Below are 21402 nucleotides of genomic sequence, written 5' to 3' on the forward strand. Positions count from 1 at the left end.
ATGAGAAAGGATCATTGATCGGCTGCCTCCTGCTCACCCCCCACTGGGGATCAAATCTGCAACGCAACTGGGGCATGTTCCCTGACCAGGAATTGAACCAGAACCTCCCAGTTCCTAGGTCAGCGCTCAACCACTGAGCGATGCCAGCTGGGCAACCATCTCTATCTTTGAATTTACGTTTAGATCATTGACATTTAAAATGGTTATTGATATAGTTGGATTAATATCCACCATATTTTTGTACTGTTTGCTATCTATTGCCTTTGTTATTTGTTCCTGTTTTTGTCTTCCATTCTTTTTGTGCATTCTTGGTTTTAATTGAGCATCTTGTGATTCCATTTTCTCTCCTTTCTTAGCATATCAGTTCTACTCTTTTTAAACTGATTTTTTAAGTGGCTTCCTTAGAGTTTGCCGTATATATTTACAATTAACCCAGGTCCACTTTCAAATAATACTATCTTAGTTCATGAGTAGTGCAAGTTCCATATAATAACAAAACATTCCTACTTCTTTCTTCCATCCCTTGTATCATAATGGCCATTCATTTCACCTATACATAAGCTATAATCATCTAATGCATGTTGCTATTATTTTAAACAAACTATTATCTGTTAGCTCAGTTATGAATATTAAAAGTTTTTATTTTTTATTTTCACTCATTTATTCTCCAATACTCTTCCTTTTTAAAAAATATGGATTCAGGTTTCTGAACTATATATCATTTTCCTTCTTTCTGAAGAACGACTTTGAATATTTCTTGCAAGGCAGGTCTACTGGAGACAAATTCCCTCAATGTTTGCTTGTCTGAGATGGTCTTTATTTTTCCTTTACTTTTGAAGGATAATTTCACAGGATACAGAATTCTAGGTTGGCGATTTTTTCCTCTCTCAACACTTTAGATATGTCACTCCATTCTCTTCTTGCTTGTGTGGTTTCTAAGAAGTAAAATCTAATTATTATTTTGGTTCCTCTTTGGTGAGCCCTTCCCCCATCCCTGGCTTCTTAGAAGATTTTTTTTTTTTCTTGATCTTTGACTTTCTGCGGTTTGAATATGATATGCCTAAATATATTTATTTTGGCATTTATCTGTGTGTGTCCTCTGAGCTTCCTGGGTCTGTGGTTTGGTGTCTGACATAAGTATGGGGAACTCCCAGTCATTTTCTTTTCAAATATTTCTTCTGTCCCTTTATCTCTTTCTTCTCCTTCTGGTATTCTCGTTACGCATATATTACGCCTTTTGTAGTTCTTGGACATTATGGTCTGTTTTGTTTTTTTAAAGTCTTTTCCTCCTTTACCTTTAATTTCTGGAAGTTTCCATTGATATACCATCAGTGATTCTTTCCTCAGCCATCTCCAGTCCCATGCATTCTCTATTTCTGTTGCAGATTTTTGCTTGACCTCACATTTTAAAAAGTATTTCTTAGAATTTTTCTCTCTCTATCTAAACTACCCATCTTTTTTAGCATGTTAATCTACTTTTCCCATTAGAGCCCTTTGCATATTAATTAGAATTATTTTAAATTCCTAATTCCTAATCTGATCATTCAAACACCTGTGTCATATCTTAGTCTGTTTCCAGTGCTTGCTGTATCTCATCACTCTGTGTTCTTTGCTTTTGGAATGCCCTGACATCTTTTGCTGGGGGCTGGACATGACGTACTGGCTAAAGGAACTTGGTAAATAGGCTTTCTGTGAAGTGATAGGGGTAGGGGCAGTGGTTAGGGTGTTGGCCCTGCACTGAAGGGTCTTGGGTTCGATCCCTGGCCTCAGCCCATGTGGGAGGCCACCAATCACTGTGTCTCTCTTACATGGCTGCTTCTATTTCTCTCTCCCCCTGCCTCCTTCCCTTCCCCTCTCTAGAAGTCAATGGGAAAATATCCTCAGTGAGGATTAACAACAGAAAGATCCGAGACGCTGTGAGCTGGTGAAGAAGCCACATAGCGGATGGACCTGTGCCTCCTTCTCTCATGTCCATGTTCCCCTCCTGCTCCACTTCTGCCCGGACAAGGAACCCACAGCGGATCTGCAGCTGCACTGAGTCCCACTCCCTGTGCTCCCACAGCCCAGGCACAGCTCCCACTTACACCCCAAGAACACGGGAAAGATCCGCGCTGAACTCTTCAAACCTTGACTGAGTGTCTGCTGTTTGCTGGGTACAGGCTAGACGCTGGGTGGTGATCCCTCTGGTCCCAGGAGCATAAAGGGTGGTGATCCCGCTGGACCGAGAGCATAAAGCAGGGGTCCTCAAACTACAGCCCGGGCCACATGCAAATACAAATATTGTATTTGTTCCCATTTTGTTTTTTTACTTCAAAATAAGATATGTGCAGTGTGCATAGGAATTTGTTCATAGTTTTTTTTTAAACTATAGTCTGGCCCTCCAACGGTCTGAGGGACAGTGAACTGGTCCCCTGTTTAAAAAGTTTGAGGACCCCTGGCATAAAGGGTGGTGATCCCGCTGGTCCGAGAGCATAAAGGGTTCCCCCCACGAGAACCGTCCTCAGGGAGATGCTGGCTGCAGCTTCCGAGAACCCGTCTCTCCTCTGTTCCCACAGCCCAGCAGGTGCACACGCAGCCTGGGCCGGCGCCGACATGGAAGAACCAAGCTGCTAACCAGCCATGGACCTGCCGCCACAAGCCACACAGCGGCGCGTATCCAGGGAGCTCTGCGTTCGTGGGCCAGGCAGGCAGTCCTGCGCTGCTCGCCTGGGGGTCACAGTGCTGGGTCCCCGGGTACTGGGCACCGAGCAGAAGCAGAGGAGCAGGCCCTCCACCAGCCAGCTCCCCTGATGGGCACCGTGGTGGCTCCCCTGACGGGCACCGTGGTGGCTCCCCTGGCAGGCACCGTGGCAGCTCCCCTGGCAGGCACCGTGGTGGCTCCCCTGAACGTGGGGCTCCACCCCGGACCAGATCGGATGTGGTATTTGGGGGTTTCTGTCCCACGGTGAACCCCAGGACACCGGTGCCCACCTGAGGCCAGTGTGGCTCCAACATCCGCCACATCAGCTGAGGCTCGGTGTTCGGCTGGTGACGGGTCTCCAGCTCCACGTTCCAGATCCTCGTGATTCTAAAATCTTGGCCTTAGGCAACAAAAAGCCAGGTTCCTCTTCCGGGCTCCCACCCGGGTCCCTGACCTCAAGCCAAGGGCTGGCTCCTGGCTGCCGTCTGCGTGGTCGTACGCTGGGTGCGCCCCGGGGCCCACCTCCCTGCTGACCGTGGACAGAGAGCCGTGGGTCGGAGGCTCCCAGGCTCCGTGCTCCGTGTCCGTGAGCCAGGCCCGCTTTCTATTTTTATGCCTTATCGGCCGGCTGTGCACTCGGGCCAGGGAGGGATCAGAGCCGAGCACAGAGCCGTCGCGTCCAGAACAGCCTGCTGTCCTCACGCTCCCACTCACTGCCTGCGGCACGGGACTCGGCGAAGCTGTTTCAGGTCCACACGGACGCAAGGAGTCCCGCGGAGCAGGCGTTCTCCATCTTGTCACCCGAGAGGCAGATGAGCAAACAGAACCGAAGAGGCCACGTGCCCCGGCTCAGGTGGGTGAACAGACGGTCGTCTGCAGGCCTGGTCCCGCAGGGCCCACGTCTGTCCCAGGTCGGTTTGGAGGGCAGCTTTGCTGCCAAGAGAAGTAGAGCCTGCACAGCCCTGGCAGCTGTGAAGACAAGCCCCCCTCCGCCCCCCCCCCCAGACACTCGGTGTCCACGAGTCCTTGGGCTTCTGCCAACCCAGAAGGCAGCGGAGGAGGAAGGGCCGCTCTGCCATCGCTGCGCTGGTGTGACGGACGCGCCCTCACACCCACGCCTCCTGCTTACCCTCCCAGCCCAACGTCCGTTAAACCAACTCGGCTCGGCAAACGTTCACTGAGGCTCCGTCGGGCTCAGGCACCCCCTGGTCTGCTCTATGCCTGGGCCAGAAAGGGGCACCCTCAGATCACGGATAGATGAGTAACCATTATCCAATCAAGAAGTAATCTATTGCCCAGCTGGCGCGGCTCAGGGGTTGAGGGTCGACCTATGAACCAGGAGGTCACGGTTCAATTCCCGGTCAGGGCGCATGCCCGGTTGCAGGCTCCATCCCCAGTGTGGGGTGTGCAGGAGGCAGCCAATCAATGATTCTCTCTCATCATTGATGTATTTCTCTCTCTCTCTCCCTCTCCCTTCCTCTCTGAAATCAATTAAAAATATATTTTTAAAAAAAGAAAAGAAAGCTGGTGAGTGGACCACTGAGGACAGATGGAGAGGGTTACATTAGCCCAGGGCCCCCTGTCAGATTCCGGGGAGACGCTGCTGTGCGCTGCCTTGGGCGGGGGCTGCAGCAATGAAAGGGGAGAGTGGTCCTGGGAGCACTGGGTGGGGAGGGCTGTGGTCAAAGGCGATGCCTGTGCCATGGGAACCAGCACAGCTGTCCCCAATGGGGAGAGAAGGTCACTTCTCCCGGAAAGTCTTGCATGTGTTGGTGGCAGGGGATGGGGCAGGTGGGGAGAGAAGGGGGCGGGCATTTTAGCTCTACTCTGCAGGGGGGGGGGGGGGTTTGGACATAGCTGATTGGGTGCCTTCTCCCTGCCCATGTAGGAGCTTAGGAAATATTGAACTGGACTGACCAGTCATCAAAGAAGAAATGTACTTATTGAGAAAAATTCTTTCTTAAAAAGATTTTTGTTGATTTCAGAGAGGAAGGGAGAGGGAGAGATAAAAACATCAATGATGAAAGAGAGTCACTGATGGGCTGCCTCCTGCACACCCCACTCTGGGGATCAAGCCCGCAACCTGGGCATGTGCCCTGACAGGGAATTGAACTGTGACCTGGTTCATAGGTCGATGCTCAACCCCTGAGCCATGTGGGCCAGGCAGAGAAAAATTCTAAGGGAAGGGGTCTAAGCTCTGGTTAGGACAACACGTAGAGTAAGGGTTCAGTCTGAGAGGCAGGGGGTCACCCAGACCCTTTCCCTGGTACAGATGGCACACGGAGGGGTGTTTGGCGTTCGCTTTTCTGAAGCTTCCCTTGTACAGGTTTCCTCTCGCCCTCCTCCGCGTCACCCCAGCACCGCCTCTGGCTTCGCCCCTCCTCATCCGTTCCTCCTGGGAGACCTGCAGCCGCCACGTCCACCCATCAGGCGAGGGCCCTGCCTGGGCACAGGAACCACGCCGACGGCCACGAACAGTCACATTCCCAGAAAGTGACCGTGGTGCACGTTCCCAGAACGGCTGCCCGCGCTGGTTAGACTCAGGCTGGCCAGTCCTCCCACGCGGGGACCCTGGCCACACATGCCCTGTGTGACCGGGAACTGGAGGCACACCAAGGTAACGTCACGCGTGCAAGGAGCCGGAGAGATGCTAATCTCAGGCCGGCAGCTCCGTCCCGGCTAAGCCCCGGCACAGGCTGCCTTTGTGCCTTGAAACCCGCAGCGCGTAAAGGGATTCTGCCTCCCTCTGGGCCCTGGACCCACTGGGTTTAAACACTCACATAAGGACAATGTTTATATTCCGACGTCAGGCGCCGTCCGTGTACGAATAGTGAGCTTTTGCCGTGGATCACATTCCAGACTGTAATTAACGTATCCACGTTCCCATCAGCACAGCCTATTCCAGGACAGAGCGGGGGCGAGGGGGGGTAGTGCTGGTATTTCTTTGGGAAATGTTTCTTAATTGGATTTGTGCTCTGTTCATAACAAGGTGAAGGTTGTGGTTATTTGCCAGGTGCAAGGGCAGCTGGGATGCCCGAACGGGTGAGCCCATGGCCAGCTGCGTGTGCTCCCTGGGTGACGCGACGCTGCCAAGGGTTAGTGTCAACGTCCCAAGACTCAGGCAGAGGCAGCTTACGTGACTATTTTAATGGGCAGTCATTTTCCTTTTTTTAAAAAAATAATATATTTTTATTGATTTCAGAGAGGAAGGGAGGAGGGAGAGAGAAACATCAACAATGAGACAATGAGAGAGAATCACTGATCGGCTGCCTCCTGCACACCGCACACTGGGGATCGAGCCCGTAACCTGGGCACATGCCCCGACCGGGAATCCAACCCTGACCTCCTGGTTCATAGGTCGCTGCTCAACCACTGAGCCACGCGGACCAGGCCGGGCCTTGTCTTTTCACTTAACATTATAACAGGGAGCCCTCGTGCGGTTACAAGTTATTTCCTACGCATTGTCTAGTGATTGCATACAATCTCCCACGACGTGGTGTGAGGTTCTGTCCCGGGAACCATAGGTAACCGTTTTTCCCTAGTTGAGACATTTAGATTCTAGAACGTGAGTAGAACTAGGAAGAACCTTTTCTATGTGTGGAGCTTTCCCACGGTTCAGGTCCTCTCCACAGAACAGATTCCACGCAGGACAATTTCACAGCAAGGCTGTGGACGCTGTCAGACTTTCAGAGTGGCCATGTGGGTGCTACTGGCACCCAGGACGCAGGGGTGCCACCAGGCTGAGTCTGACAGGGGCAACCCTGGATGGACCCCTCGCCCGGCCCCAGGAGAAGTGATGGGCCAGGGGAGACAGTGGGCTTCTGGACAATTTTGTCTCGCCTGAGGGCAGGAGCTTTGCTACTGCCCCAGGTGTGTGTTGCGGAGGGGGGGGGGGGGGGGAGCATTGCATGGTTTGTCCCTCTGGGCGAGAAAGGCTGTTCCCAGGGCCCAAGGCACTTTGGAGCGCAGGTGCCAAGGCCTGGGCGGCTCCAGGGCCTGACTCCCGAGCCGGGACCCCGCCCACCTGGTCCTCAGCTGCAGCCCAGGCAGGGCCCACACCCACCCGCAGGCGCTCAGTAAATGCCCAGCAGGTGCGTGGCCACAGCTGGGGTGCGGGCGCCGCTCAGAGAAGTCAGCGGGGTTGGAGCGGACTTGGAGCCATGCGGGGAGCTGTCTGCAGGGCGCTGGTCCCGAGGGCGGGGGTTTCCCCCCAGCAACAGCGCTTCTCCCTGCCAGCCCCCCTACTCCCTCCCGGCAGGAAGGGCTGGCTGGCTGGCTGGCGGAGCGGTAACGGGACTTGCAGTCGCCCCGAGCCTGAACCAAGCGCTTGGCCACGCGCAGGAGATGGACGGCAGCAGGCGGCCTGGGGTCCCGGGCCCGCGGGGGGCGGGGCGGGGCGGGGCGCCCGCTGGTGGGGAGGCCGCGCCCGCCGCGCACTGGGCCTGGAGGGCGCCGTCCGGGCTGGGCTGTCGGTTGCCCTGCCCTCGGCCTGCCCGCACGTCACCCCGCACACCCGCTCTCTCGGCGCCCAGACCCGGTAAGTCCAGGGCTCCTCGCCGGCTCACGGTGACCCAGTCGGGCGGCCCGAAGGGGACTCCAGGGACCGGTCTGAGCCCAGGGCGCCCCGGACGCCCCCAGACAGGAGGCGCGCGACCCCGCGGTGGAGGCTCCCTGCTCTCCGTCGCCCCGCGGACAGCAGCCGGCACAGAGCCTCGGGCACCACCGTGAGGACAGCGCTGCCGCTGCTGCTGATCACAGACGCTCTTGCGGGGGAGTTTAGGAAACACGCAGAAGCTTCCACAGGAAGGGAACCCGCACCACCGCCCGCCGGTGCGGGGGGCCGCGCGCCGCGAAGGGACTTGGGGTGCCGGTGGCTGCTCGCTGCCTTGGCGAGGAGCGCGCGGGGTCCCGGCGGGGTCCGGGAAAGGCAGGGGGCGGAGGGGGCCGGTGTCTGATCTCCAGTTCGGTGATGGGGGACACGGGCAGCTTCTAGAGAAAGTTGGCGGAGGCAGCCACGTGCTGGGGAGGCCCCCTCCCCCCCTATCCCCCCTCCCCCCGCCCCGGGCCAGCGCCCCGCTGGTCTCCAGGCTCCGGGTGTGACTGAGTTTAGGTCGAGTCCGCACTTGGGTGAGGAAGGCGCGTCCAGCTCCATGGCGAGGGGCCTGTGCCAGCGCTGTGGCCACGGTTACGGTCGCCGCGTGGGGGCTCCGTGGGCCCCGCTACTTTCATTCCAGAGGCGCCGCATCCGGCCTGGTTCCGCCCACGGCACAGACCCGCCTGCCTCATGCTGTTCAGCAGAGGGTCCCGGTGGGTCCCGCAAGGCTCTCCGAGTTCCCAGAGCGCTCGGGTGTGCCTGCCTCCCGCGGGTCAGTAGGACGCGAACTGTTCCCAAACCCAAGTGCCCTCGGCGGACATCAGCGGACTCACCGTGGGTCCCTCGGCCCCACCACCCACACCCCTGCAGGTGGAGCTGGGAGAGCTCTGTGTGTGCAGGCGTCTGTGTGTGTCTGCATGCAGGCATCTGTGTGTGCGGGCGTCTGTGTGTGCGGGCGTCTGTGTGTGTGGGCGTCTGTGTGTATCTGCATGCAGGCATCTGTGTGTGCGGGCGTCTGTGTGTGTCTGCATGCAGGCATCTGTGTGTGCTGGCGTCTGTGTGTGCGGGCGTCTGTGTGTGCCGGCATCTGTGTGTGCTGGCGTCTGTGTGTGCTGGCGTCTGTGTGTGCGGGCGTCTGTATGTGCTGGGGGTTGAACGCACCCACATGCCTGCGTCCTGGGAGTATGTGTGGTGCTCCTGCCGCGCCCAGACACTGTTCCGGCCTCCAGGCTGCCATGGGGAGCAAGGCGGGGCAAAGATCCCTCCGAAGCTCACGCCTTGGTGGGAAGACAAACACTAAACAATGTTACCTGAGCAGGTGTGAGCGCAGGGGGAGGGGAGGCGTGCTCCCGGGAGTGGGGCGGAGCGTGGACACCACGCTGTCATCAGTCCCCACTGCTCACAGCTCTTCAGGAGCAGGGCGGGCTGATATAATCACACACATTTCAATATGCAAAACACATACTGCTAATGGAATACATACATAATATAAATAAAAATGCTTAAATCAGTGGTTCTCAACCTTCTGGCCCTTTAAATACAGTTCCTCATGTGGTGACCCAACCATAAAATTATTTTCGTTGCTACTTCATAACTGTAATGTTGCTACTGTTATGAATCGTAATGTAAATATCTGATATGCAGGATGGTCTTAGGCGACCCCCTGTGAAAGGATTGTTCGACCGCCGAAGGGGTCGCGACCCACAGGTTGAGAACCGCTGGTTTAAATTTTACCATATGAAAACCTGCCATGTGGATAGAGGTTTTCGCTTGGTTCCCCTCCCCGTCTCCTCCCAGAGTGCATTAGGCTTTACCTGTTATTTGCCCTCGCGTTGCCTTGCTTCAGCCCTAGCGCTCTGCCCTCCCATTTGGTTGGGCAAACCCGCCTGGCAGCGTCTGGGGTTGGAGTGGGGCTGGGTGAGCAAGCAAATGCCCAGACCAATGGTAACAGGGCCCGTTAGGGCAGGAGCGAAGGGCAGGGTGCTGTGGGGGGCCAAAGAGGGGCGGGCGTCAGGATGGGGTCCACAGGCCAGGGCCCAGGAGAAGGTTGACAGGCCATATGGTGGCCACGCCTTTCTCGCAGAGAAACCGGGCAAAAGCGAGGAGGCGGGGAAGTGGGGCTTGTTCGTGCCCCACAAAGCCCTGGGGGGTGGCCAGGGTAGACTCCACTGGTCCCGTGTTCAGAGGGAAGCAGGGCTCCCCGAATGCCTTTAACCTGCTGAGGGAGAGTCCCGCTGCCTCCCTCCCTGCGACCTCCCCGCCCCTGAGCCCGGGAGCCTGCTGTCACCCCCTCTCCCACCAAAGTGGTTTGACGGGCCCCTCTCCTACTCCAGGTTCGAATTTCCACCCCTCACACCCGAAGCCCCTCCCTGTCACCCCCGGAGAGGCTGGGAAGCGCCTGGCCCTCTGAGGGACCGCCCCCCCCCCCCCGGCCGCCCACGCCCCCCCGGCCGCCCACGCCCCACAGGGGGAGCAGGGAGCCCTGTTGGCTCTGGGACAGCGGCTGAGACCTGTGCAGGCTGCGTCCTCCTCCCTGAAACCCTGACCGCCCTTGGGATGCGCTGCCCCAGGAGGCCACTTGGGAGACCCAGAGGGAGCCGGCGACCCCCAGGAAGGGTCGGGGCCTGTGGGCTCATTCCTGCAAGGAGGCCATGTGTCTCCAGAATTCGGACATGGTGCCCTGGTGAGGATGCAAACGGCTGACAACTGCTTCTAAGGAAAATTGGTGCATGGAGTTCTTTTTTAAAAACTATACTTTTATTGATTTCAGAGAGGAAGGGAGAGAGAGAGAGAAACATCAGTGATGAGAAAGAATCATGGATCGGCTGCCTCTTGCACACCCCACATTGGGGATGGAGCCCGAAACCAGGGCCTGTGCCCTGGCTGGGAATCGAACCCTGACTTCCTGGTTCATGGGTCGATGCTCAAACACTGAGCCACGCCGGCTGGGCAACTCATAGAATTCCTGACCCAATATATGACCATATCCACTTACATGGAGCTTTTCCGGAACTGTTTTTACCCCGAGTTTGCTTCCTGAAACAGGCCAGGCCTAGTGATCATTTCCAGGCCTGATGCTCTTTCAAGAAAATGCTGGAGGAATGCTGTTACGATAGGAATGTCCCTCCCTCTCTCCCCAGTAAGTACGAGGAGGCCCAGGGGCCAAGGGGCCTAGGGTCCATCTAGGACCGAGCCGGGCTGGACCTCAAGATCCCGGACTCCAGGCCTGACTCCCCGCCCCTACTCACCCCAGGACCTGTCGCTCTGCGGACACAGCGTGGAGGCCCCACAGCGCCGGGCCCGGCCGGGACCTGCTCAGGAAGCATGCAGAGGCGGTGCTGGGAAGTCGCTCTGAGCGCTCCCGGCCGCTATCGGTGCTGATAGGCGCAGGGCCAGAGCATGTGGGGGGTGCAGGGGCTCGCGTGAGCCAGGACTGCCTGGCGCCCCCTGCCCGGCGCCGGCACAATGGGGGCCTCACAGAGCCAGGGCCTGGGGCCCAGCGGTCTCCACGTGCACCTGTGAGTCAGCACAACGTGCACCTGTGAGTCAGCACAACGGCTGGAGCCCCGTGCCCCCAGGGATCCCGGCAGCTCTGGGTCCGAACTCTGAGAATGTGCAGCAGCCCGAGCATCCAAGGGCTGTGTTTGGAGCCGGAGCCCCTGGTTCCTGCTGCTCCTGCGCCCCGGCCCCTTCACTGTGCAGGTGCGAACGGTGGTGGCTCCCCCGTGGGCAGGTGCGAACAGTGGAGGCTCCCCGTGGGCAGGGGACCCTGATGGCACATTTGGGGCCAGAGCCAGGCCCGTGTGGGTAGACCCAGTTTTACTCGATCCAGGAGGCCGGTTCCTCGGCTCCTTTGAGCCCAAGTAGGAAACCCGCTCCTCTGCAAAGACCAGACAGCTGCCTCTCCTGCACTGAGTCTTTGCATTTAGATGCATTTTTAAGAAGAGGCGTGGCCTTGGGTGCGTCTGCTTCCCTCTGTGAGCCCAGTTGCCTGTGAGTCGAGGTGGTTGGGGCCGTGGCTCTCCGGGTTCACCTGAGTCCACGTCTCCACGCAGCCCTGGGCAGCGTGTCCCTCCCGTGGCGGGAACGTGGGAATGGACACGCAGCCCCCACTGGCATGCAGATTGGATCGGGGTCATTAAAGCTGCGCTGGCGATGCCAGGCTGGTGCCAGGCTCGTTTTGAGGCTCATTGCACAAAAACACCACGTGACCCAGCGTGCAGGCCCTGGGGGCACCGAGGGCCTGTAGCAAACGCCGCACAATAAATTAAAAGCAAAGTAAGAAACGGGTTTTCTTTACTACTCGGAGTCGTGGTTTGAAGGCAGCTGATGAACTTGACTTCTCGGGGCCGGCGGGAAGCCCTGACGGGCCGGCCGTGGGTTCGGATTCCACGTGAGTTAGGACGGGGCAGTGGGGCTGCGGCGAGGACTTGGGAATTTCTCTCGCAATTTCTCTTCAGATTCCACCAGGACATGCAAGCCCCGAGCAAGAGAACCTGAAAAACAAATGAGAAAATTATGGGAATTTTGCTAGGAAATTACGTTTTTTGTTTGTTTGTTTGTTTTTTAGAAAAGATATTTTTTTCAGAGAGGAAGGGAGAGGGAGAGAGAGAGAAACATCAATGATGAGAGAGAATCACGGACCGGCTGCCTCCTGCACGCCCCACACTGGGGATCAAGCCCACAACCCGGGCCTGTGCCCTGACCGGGAATGGAACCGGGACCTCCTGGTTCAGAGGTCGACGCTCAGCCACTGGGCCACGCCGGGCGGGCACGTTTCCCTTCTTATAACATTTCCCCGGTGCCCTGCCGCTCAGAAGATGGACGGTCAGTGTCCTGAGGCCCCACCCCACAGCCCAGTGGCTCCCGGGGGCTTTCAGAAACCCACGGCCAGACAGGGCCCCGCCCAAGGCCAGCGCAGTCTTTGGAGGTGGGAAGCAGGCCTCCGTAGTTTGTAAAGCTCCCGCCGAGTCTAGTAAGTCCCGGATTGGGGTTCCCGGACCGGCAGCGTCACAGCACCCGGAACCTGCCAGAGAGGCACCTGCTCAGGGCCCAGACCTCCCGGGTCAGCAACTCGGTGGAGCCAGCGCTGCATCTCCTCCCGGTGATGCTTAGGCGCTGAGGTCGCGCGCACTGGCTGCAGCCGGGCCCAGAACGCGTGGCCCGCAGGTTTTCAAAGCACGCGTTTCCGGTTGCTTCTCCATGGAAAAGCCGGTGGGTGTTGAGGGACAGGGCTCGGTGTGGCGAAGCCCCGGGATGAACAGTTGCAGAGGTTCCCTAACTCGCCGCGGCTCTAACCCGCCCCCGGGGGGATCGCCGGCCACGGTCCTAGTCTCACGCGGGGACGGAGTGACAAGAACGCCCTGGCAGTAGTTGTCCGCAGGACTCCTTGCCAATTGGGGCGGCTCTGGGTTTTTGGAAAAGTTATATTACCAGCCCAAGGCCTGTCCTCTGGGCAGGGCTCTGTGAGTGGCTGCCAGTCATTTGGGGGCGGGGGGATGTGGGACGTCCTGTGTGGGTGGCTCGGCTGCCCCGCAGCCCCGGGCTAAGCTTTAGAGAAAAAGGGAAAGGCCACCCGCCATCCCTGCCCCCCGCTCAGAGGGGCAAGCGCTGGTTTGCATGAGCCTCATGCCGCTTACTCCCTCCCGGACTCCCGGGCCCCGGCGGCAGGAAAGGCTGCAAACACACGTGTTTCCGCGTTTGCCCGCTTCTCCGCCGGTGAAGGGAGCCACGGGGTCAGCTGTGGGAGAGCCAACCCCAACCCCAACCCCAACCCCGGGCTGCGGCTTCCTGACGGGGTGGGAGAGCCACTGGGTGCCACGCGCGGTCAGCCACTCCCCTGGTCCGGGACCCACGCCCAGTGTCAGAGATCTCAGTCCCACTCTCCAAAGAGAGAGCCAGGGCTGAGCCGGCGGGAGCCTGCCCGGTCCCGTGGCCGGGGCGCCAGGAGCGGGTGTCATTCCCACATCGGGGCACACTCTGCCCCTCCTCACGGCCCACGCCTGCGAGGGGCTCAGCTACGCTCTGAGGCAGCGCCGGGCGTCTGTTCACTAGATAACCGGGAGACCCAGGCCCCACCGTCAGAGCTCAGAGCCGGCGCCTGTGGTGCTGGGTGCAGGGAGGCCAGGGGACAGGCCGGGGACAGAGGGACACAGCGGCCTCCCAGGTGAGGTGTGGGTGGTGCCGACCCGGCCCAGGCATCAGGGAAGGCTTCAGGGAGGAGGTGACAGCTGAGCTGAAGTTTGAAGCCTGACGAGGCACCACTTGGAGTTCATGGGCCCGAAGCAGGAGCAGCCGGTGCTGGAGATGGGATGGCAAGTCCAGGGTCCCAGGGGCGGCCGGCAGGGCTGGGGCCTGGGGTCTGGGTAGAGCTAACAGGGGAGCGGGGCAGGGAAGGCCCCTCACTGGGGGTGGCACCAGGCTGAAAATGGGGCGCTTCTCCCTAACGGGGGGGGTCAGGGGAGGGATAAGGGAGGCGGGGATTGGTGTGACTGGCATTGGGTGAGGTGACTGATTTGTGGTGATAACAGCTCCTGAGGTTGAGCCGCTCTGTCTCCCTGGAGGGGGCGTGGGGTCTGAGGAGCCGGGATGGCGGCAGGGGAGTGAGTCTTGGCAGGTGACTGGCCTCACTGCTCTGGGGCTCGAAGGGGCCTGGGGTCATGGCCAGGGCGTGAGCCTGGAGGAGCAGGGGCAGGGACCAGGGAGAGCTGGAGGGAGAGAGAGGGTGACAGCAAATGCGGGTGCAGCAGCTCTCAGGGAGGGGGAGGAGGGAGGGGGGAGAGAAGAGGATGGAGGGGGGAGAAGGGAGGGGGAGGAGAGAGGAGGAGGGAGGGGGAGGAGGGAGGAGGATGGAGGGGAGGAGGGAGGGGGAGGAGGGAAGAGGATGGAGGGGAGGATGGAGGGGAGGAGGGAGGAGGATGGAGGGGAGGAGGGAGGAGGATGGAGGGGAGGAGGGAGGGGGAGGAGGGAAGAGGATGGAGGGGAGGAGGGAGGGGGAGGAGGGAAGAGGATGGAGGGGAGGATGGAGGGGGAGGAGGGAGGAGGAGGGAGGGGAGGAGGGAGGGGGAGGAGGGGGAGGAGGGAGGAGGAGGAGAAAGGAGGATGGAGGGGGAGGAGGGAGCGAGGAGCACGGAGGAGCAGCGGCACACGCCACGGGTGCCATGCCTCGGTGGGAAGGGAAGGAAGGCGGCGCGCACAGAACACGAGTGGGGGGGACGGCCACGGTGCTGAGGAGGGAAAGGGAAGGAGGAAAGCCGGGGCACGGACCCGACACCAGCACATAATGTTATCCGCTCAGGCTGCTGCCAGAACACCAGGCTGGGACTTGCACAGATGTTTATTTTCTCACGGTTTTGAGGCTGGAAAGTCCAAGATCAAGGTCCCGGTGGGGCTGGGTGTCTGGCCAGAGCACTCCCCGAGCTTGCAGGTGGCCGCCTGCTCACGGTGTCCTGGCCGAGCTGGGGGAGCCAGGTCGCTCTTCCTCTTCCTGTAAAGAGGAGGCCCCACCCTGGGCGCCCCCTTTAACCTCAACGACCCCCTAGCGCCCCTCTCTCCAGGGACAGTCACTTTGGGGGGAGGGCTACTCATGAATTGGGGGAGGGGACACGACTTGGACCTTAGCATGTGAGCTGAAATGCACCCAGACGATGTGTCTGTAAAGGCCCTCATTCTGGTGGTCGCCTGTGGGGGGTAGCGGGTGGGACTGTGGATGGAAATAAAAGGGAGTCCATTTATCAACTGACCAATCAAGAGCGGCCCCGGAGGTGCAGACCCGGAGGTGGCATGTGGCATGGACCCAGGCATGTGGGAAGGCACCTGAGCTGTTTTGTGTGTGTGTGTGTGTGTGTGTGTGTGTGTGTGTGTGTGTTTAATTGATTTCAGGGAGGAAGGGAGAGGGAGATGGAAACACCAATGATGAGAGAGAATCACGGATCGGCCGCCTCCTGCACGCCCCACACTGGGGATCGAGCCCACAACCCGGGCCTGTGCCCTGACCGGGAATCAAACCCTGATCTCTTGGTTCCTAGGTCAACGCTCAACCACTGAGCCACGCCGGCCGGGCGGCCCCTGAGGTTTTAAAAATCGGCCGCCTCTGTGTGCGTGGTGCATGGGTTTGGGCCAAGACGTGCATTTTGATGTCAAGTTGCCCTTTTCTTCTAGTTTCCCAGGATCTCGCTCTCCGCTGCGGCACCTGAAGTGCAGGATGGGCCTGCGGAACGCCACCGCCGTGACCCCGCTCCTGGCCAGGCTGTGGCGGGAGACCGCTCACCCGGGCGGCAACGCGTCCGGCCCGGCCCGCCGCTCCCCGGCCGACAGCGCCGGCGAGATGGAGGCTCTCTACATCCTCATGCTGCTCGGCTTCTTCGGCTTCTTCACGCTGGGCATCATGCTGAGCTACATCCGCTCCAAGAAGCTGGAGCACTCCCACGACCCCTTCAACGTGTACATCGAGTCCGACTCGTGGCAGGAGCAGGACAAGGCGCTCCTGCAGGCGCGCGTCCTGGAGAGCTTCCGGGCCTGCTCCGTCATCCAGAACCCGCTGGCTGTGGAGCGGCCCCACGCGCACCTGCCCGGGGCGAGGCCTTCGTCGTGACCGGGCGGGGGAACTGGACAGGGCCCCCCGACAGTCCGATTCCTCTAACCCCAGACAGTACCATTTCTCTCTCGTACTCTGTATGGTACTTTTTTTTTTTTTTTTTTTTTTTTTGCTGTTATGAGGGTAAGGGGTGGGTTAATAGCACTATTTCTCTAAAATCACATGCGTTCTCTCAGAGACTGTCAGCTGTCCCCCAGGATCCGGCCTCTTTCCCAGACTCCCTTGCAGCTAGCAAGGTCCTGTGATGAAGTTCTGGCCGGTAGAGGTGGGACTGAGGAGGACAATTTCTGAGCGATTCTTGAAAAGGAAAGGCCATGTCCTCCCTCCACTCCCCTCCCCCGCCTCCCAGGGGGGAGAGGTGAGGCAGCTCGGCTCCGGGACCGGGGGGGCGTGTTCACAGATGCAGAGTCTCTGGGCAATGCCGCAGGCAGGTTCTCCATCCTTTCTGGACACCCGCCCGCTCAGATTTCATAGGAAAAGGAGACCAGCTCCCATCTTCCTTGCGATTCTTTTGGTTTATGTTAAAGCAGCAGAACCAATCTTCTAACTAACATGGACTAAGATGCAGAAGACGAACCCCACTTCAGAACGCATAGCAGGGGGAAGGCGCTAGGTGGTCATGGCAGGAGGGAGGGTGCCCCCCCGCCACGGGCCCAGGGGCGGAGAGGGTGTGGGCCAGTGGCACCGCCTGGGGCCGAGGTGGCAGGGCCTTGCGAGGTGTGCGCCCACGGTGGCTGACTCGTGTCTTCCCGAGAGATTCGTTCACGCCCCCGGTGCCTGCAGCGGTGGTTATTGGGAAACAGGTCTTTGCCGACGGCATCAGGGAAGATGAGGCCATTGGGTGACTGATGTCCTCGAAGAAGACAGGAGAGCCCCGTGTGCCCACGGAGCAGAGACTGGAGTGACGCAGCCACAGCCACAGCCACGGTCGCCTGGGTGACGCCACCACCGAAGCTGGAGGAGGCGAGGAGGAGGCCCCTGCAGGTCACGAGGAAGCGTGGCCCAGGACCCCTTGACTCCAACCTCTGGCCCCCGGAACTGGGAGGCCACGGGTTTCTGTGGTTTCAGGCCGCAGTGTGGCTTCTCTGTACGGCAGCCACGGGAAACGCAGGAATCACAGAGTGCCCTCTGCCCCCCCCCCCCAGCTGCTTTCTTCCGCCTCCTTTCCCTCGCCGATGAGGTGGGAAGGGGCTGAGTGGGTGCAGGGAACATACCTCCTTCTCTTCCGCAGTGGAAGGAAGCCTCCTTAGCCCGACCTAAGAGTCCAGGGCCATGTGCCGTGGGTTTCAGCCTCCTGCTCCAGCGGCATGGCAGCGTGTACATGGACAGCCGTGGCCACGGGCAGCATTAGCCACGGGCAGCATTAGCCACGGGCAGCGCTAGCACTCTGGGACCCCTTGCATGCTCACCTGCTTGGGCATTCCTAAATCCTATATAATAAAGAGCTAATACACAAATGGTCATCGCGCCCTCGTGCCCTCCCGCCCTCACACTGAGGCCAGGGGACCTGAGGCTGCGCCCCCCGCCCTGTGGGGCTTGATTGGGTGGGGGGGGGGGGGCGGGCAGCCAGGGTCTGGGTCTCGTGCGATTTCAAGGCTCACGCGGGTGGGCGGGGACTTGACTCTGGGTCCCGCAGCGCGCCCCAGACTCTGACAGGAGGGAGATTCTCATATACATTTTACCAATTTTCTTTAATCTCTGACACTTCTATCATAGATAAAGGGCAAATAGCAATATTAAACTATTTCCTCTAATTAATTCCCTTTTAATGTGCACGAATTTCATCACCCGGCCACTAGTACTTAATAAAACAATTGTTCACGACCCGCACAGACTATAAAAGTAACACAGCATCGTGGGCCGTCCTCAAACGGACAGCTCCGTCCCCGGCTGCGTCCTGCTTCCTGGGACAGACCGCCAGGCCTCAGGGACGCTGGCAGGGTCCCGGCGTGGATGCCTACAGTCCTCGAGCGGGTGCTTCTTGGGGTCATAGAGTCCTTTGAAAATCTAATGAAAGCTAATGACCCCTACCCCCTCCCCACCCCACCCCCGCAAAAGAAAATCTCATGCACAGCGTTTTGCCCACCATCTGGGGGGTTCATGGGCCCAAAAGCCCATTCGCCTGCTGGCTCCCCTGTGGTCCCGGCTGCAGACACACCCCGCCCACCTCGAAGGAAAGGCGGGTGGGAGCTCAGGTGTGGGGGGACCCAGGGTGTACGTGGCCCCTGTGAGTCACGGGGTCACACTGACCTTGGTGTTCCAGGCATGGGCCTGGCTCCTTATCACCAGTCACTCCCCTGGTGACTTTTCCCAGAGGCAGCGGCCGTGAGCTGCAGTCCGCCCATCCTGGGGGAGCCAGCCGCTCAGCCCCCCCCCCCCGCCCCCTCACCTGTCCCAGGCCCCTCGCCCTGTCACTGTGAGTCAATGTGTCATGACTCCGTTTGCTCCTCAGATTCTTGGGACTGGTCGAGGGAGTCCGCTCTGGAGAAGCAGACCTACTGTGTGCGCACCTCGCTGACTCGGACGGGGCAGTTAGCCAACCCTCACACCACGCCTGCCCCCTCCCCCCGCGCCGGCCTGGCTTTAATACTGCAGGAAAGATATGCAATTCTTTGGTCTGTTGATCTTGAAGAGCTAGCCCCAACCATGACCTGTCATGGAGCTGCTGAGGACACAGGCGCAGGGAGGTTCAAGGACACACCCAAGGTCATCAGTTGCTGAATGACCCAGCTGGAGGTCAGCAGGAGCTCTGCCTCCCTAACTTCCGGCTCTTGTCCTGCTGCTGACCAGGCCGGGGCTCCGGGAGGCCGGCGAGGCGGGACGGAGCACAGGGCGGCTCAGAGGGGACGCGTCGCTGTGGCCGCAGAGCAGAGACCACGGACCCTGCGGGGCGGGGACGGCGATGTCCCCGACTTACTCTTTCGCACACACTCACTCTACTTGACCATTTTTGCAGGCTCTCGCTTGTAGCATCCGACAGTTCATTCTCAAAAGGGCCTAACGCCCCGTCTGCGTGCCGGCGTGGCTCCGAGGGCAGGAGGTCTGACCCATCTGCCCGGCCATCGGGCGACCCAGCCGAGGGGAGCCACTGCGGGACGGTGGGTGAAACGCCGCTCCCCCGCGCTGACCTGCGTCCTCCTGCGGGTGGGCTGGTGCTTGACGGCAGCCGTGCCTGGCAGAGCAGGCGTGTGCATTCCCTGCCCTTCGCGCCTGCAGGCAGGGCCGTGTGGCCTGCAGACCGACGCCCGGCTCCCTGGAGTGCGCCCGGTCTCAAATGCACAGCAGTGGCTGCTCCCTGGGCACCGTGAGAGGCGGACGATAAGTCACACTTCGGAGATAAGCGAAGGTCAGGAGGACCCGAGGACAAAAGAAACGGGCCAGGGGCGGGAGGGGGTGGACGCGGAGGGCGACTGTACGGAAGCAAACTCCTTGGATACGTCCAACAAGTCTAAGTGCAGGGAGGGGCGGGGAGGGGTGACCCTGGCCCCCGGGTGCGCGGGCGCCTGTGAGTTAGCAAAGCCAGGGCCAGGCACCAGCTCCTGGGCGTCTGCGGGCTCCACCGCGGAAAGGAACTCCGGGCGCGGCCGCCCCCTGGTGGTCACGCGGAGCACACTCCTCAGTGCCTGCGCGGGGCCGAGCACCCCCGGAGCAGGTGGGGGCTGTGGGGATGGCCCCACACGCATTCCCCGCGGGACAGGGGAGGTCGGGGCTCAATAGGCCACTAGTCCCTGGGGCGGGATGTGCTGTGGAGGAGGGTCCCTTCTCCCGGCTGCGCCCAGGACACGACATGGACCCGGTAACCATCTTGGCCCCACCATTCCCCTTGCACCTTCCGCACCTGCCACTGTGAACAGACGCTGCTCAGGGCCCAGCCCGCGCTCAGGACTGTCCGACAGCACAGTCACCTGAGGCCACAGGACTGGGACCCATCAGTGACTCCGTAGAGTCATTTCTTGCCTTCTGATGGCTTTGCAGAGCTTAGGGTTAGGGCTAGGGTTAGGGATAGGGATAGGGTTAGTGTTAGGGTTAGTGATGGGTTAGGGTTAGGGTTAGGGATAGGGTTAGGGCTAGGGTTAGGGTTAGGGCTAGGGTTAGGGTTAGGGTTAGGGTTAGGGATCGGGTTAGGGTTAGGGTTAGGGTTAGGGTTAGGGATAGGGTTAGGGCTAGGGTTAGGGCTAGGGCTAGGGTTAGGGATAGGGTTAGGGTTAGGGTTAGGGTTAGGTTTAGGGTTAGGGTTAGGGATAGGGTTAGGGTTAGGGATGCGTTAGGGTTAGGGTTAAGGGTTAGGGTTAGGCCTAGGCTTAGGGCTAGGGTTAGGGTTAGGGTTAGGGTTAGGGCTAGGGTTAGGGTTAGGGTTAGCGTTAGGGTTAGGGATAGGGATAGGGATAGGGTCAGTGTTAGGGTTAGGGTTAGGGATCGGGTTAGGGTTAGGGTTAGGCCTAGGGTTAGGGTTAGGGTTAGGGTTAGGGTTAGGGTTAGGGATAGTGTTAGGGTTAGGATTAGGGGTTAGGTTTAGTGCCAGGTTTAGGTTTGGGGTTAGGTTTAGGGACTGGGTTAGGTTTGGGGTTAGCAAGGGGTCACCATTGAGCCTTGTATGGGTGGGGTCAGAAGCGCCCGTTAGTGTGTCAGTGGAGTCATTTCATCCCTTCTGATGACCTTTCAGATACTGGTGGATACAGCGCAAGACAATAGGAGGCTCACCCCTTGTAGATCATAAATTCTGAATTTGCTACTGGGAGGAGCCGTGGGAAAGTTGCTTTAACCCTAAACCTAACCCTAACCCATAACCTACATCTACTCCTACCTCTACCTCTACCCACAACCCTCCCCCTACCCCTAACCTTAACCCTTACCCTCCCCCTCCCCCTACCCCTAACCGTAACCCTAATCCTCACCAAAAATCCTTACCCTAAACCTAATCCTTAACCCCTAACCCTAACCCTAACCAATAACCCTAACCATAACCCTAACCCATAAACCTAACTCTAACCCTAGCCCTAAAACCTAACCCTAACTATAACCATAATCCTAACCTTAACCCTAACCTTATTCCTACCCCCTTAGCCTAACCCTAAAACTAGACCCAATCTAGCCCTAACCTTAACCCTAACCTTAACCCCTAACCCAACCCTATCCCTAAACCCTAACCATAAACTATAACCAGAACCCTATCCCTAAACCCTAATCCTCACCATAACCCTAGCCCTAGCCCTAGCCCTACCACTCACCCACTGTGAATGGGGGTGGGTCCCTGTCCCCCACTGCCCTGCCCGCTCACCCACCCCTGCGTCTCTCACACTCGACAATCTTCCGAAACCCGCTACTGTCTAGTTAGAGACACACTGGAGGAGGCAAGCTGGCGGGGGCTGGGCTCACCCCCAGGCCAGGAAGGTTCCCCCAGGACAAGGGAGGGCTCAGGACAAACTTGGCCACGAAAGGCCCGAGGCAGCAGGACGCAGGGAGAACGTGCTGCTCTCGGAATCCCCGGGAGCCACGGGAAAGAGCCCAGGGGTCCAGGTGGCTCTTCACACA

The 21402-nt window shown here is 59.1% G+C and overlaps 1 protein-coding gene across 1 annotated transcript; it reads left to right on the plus strand.

Moving 5' to 3' along the window:
* Positions 1-7168: 7168 nt before the first annotated feature.
* Positions 7169-17367, plus strand: KCNE1 (potassium voltage-gated channel subfamily E regulatory subunit 1). The gene is made up of 2 exons (XM_070403683.1): positions 7169-7217; positions 15435-17367. The coding sequence occupies exon 2, from the start codon at positions 15478-15480 to the stop codon at positions 15865-15867; it is 390 nt and encodes a 129-aa protein (XP_070259784.1). The 5' UTR covers positions 7169-7217; positions 15435-15477; the 3' UTR covers positions 15868-17367.
* Positions 17368-21402: the final 4035 nt, after the last annotated feature.

Source organism: Myotis yumanensis, unplaced genomic scaffold (genome assembly GCF_028538775.1).
Source record: "Myotis yumanensis isolate MYYU_CA2020_CCGP unplaced genomic scaffold, mMyoYum1.0.hap1 SCAF_2, whole genome shotgun sequence".
In the NCBI taxonomy this organism is placed as follows: Eukaryota; Metazoa; Chordata; class Mammalia; order Chiroptera; family Vespertilionidae; genus Myotis; species Myotis yumanensis.

Coding starts and splice junctions, on each gene's coding strand:
- KCNE1 (XM_070403683.1), top strand. CDS start 15,478: ATGGGCCTGCGGAACGCCACCGCCGTGACCCCGCTCCTGGCCAGGCTG.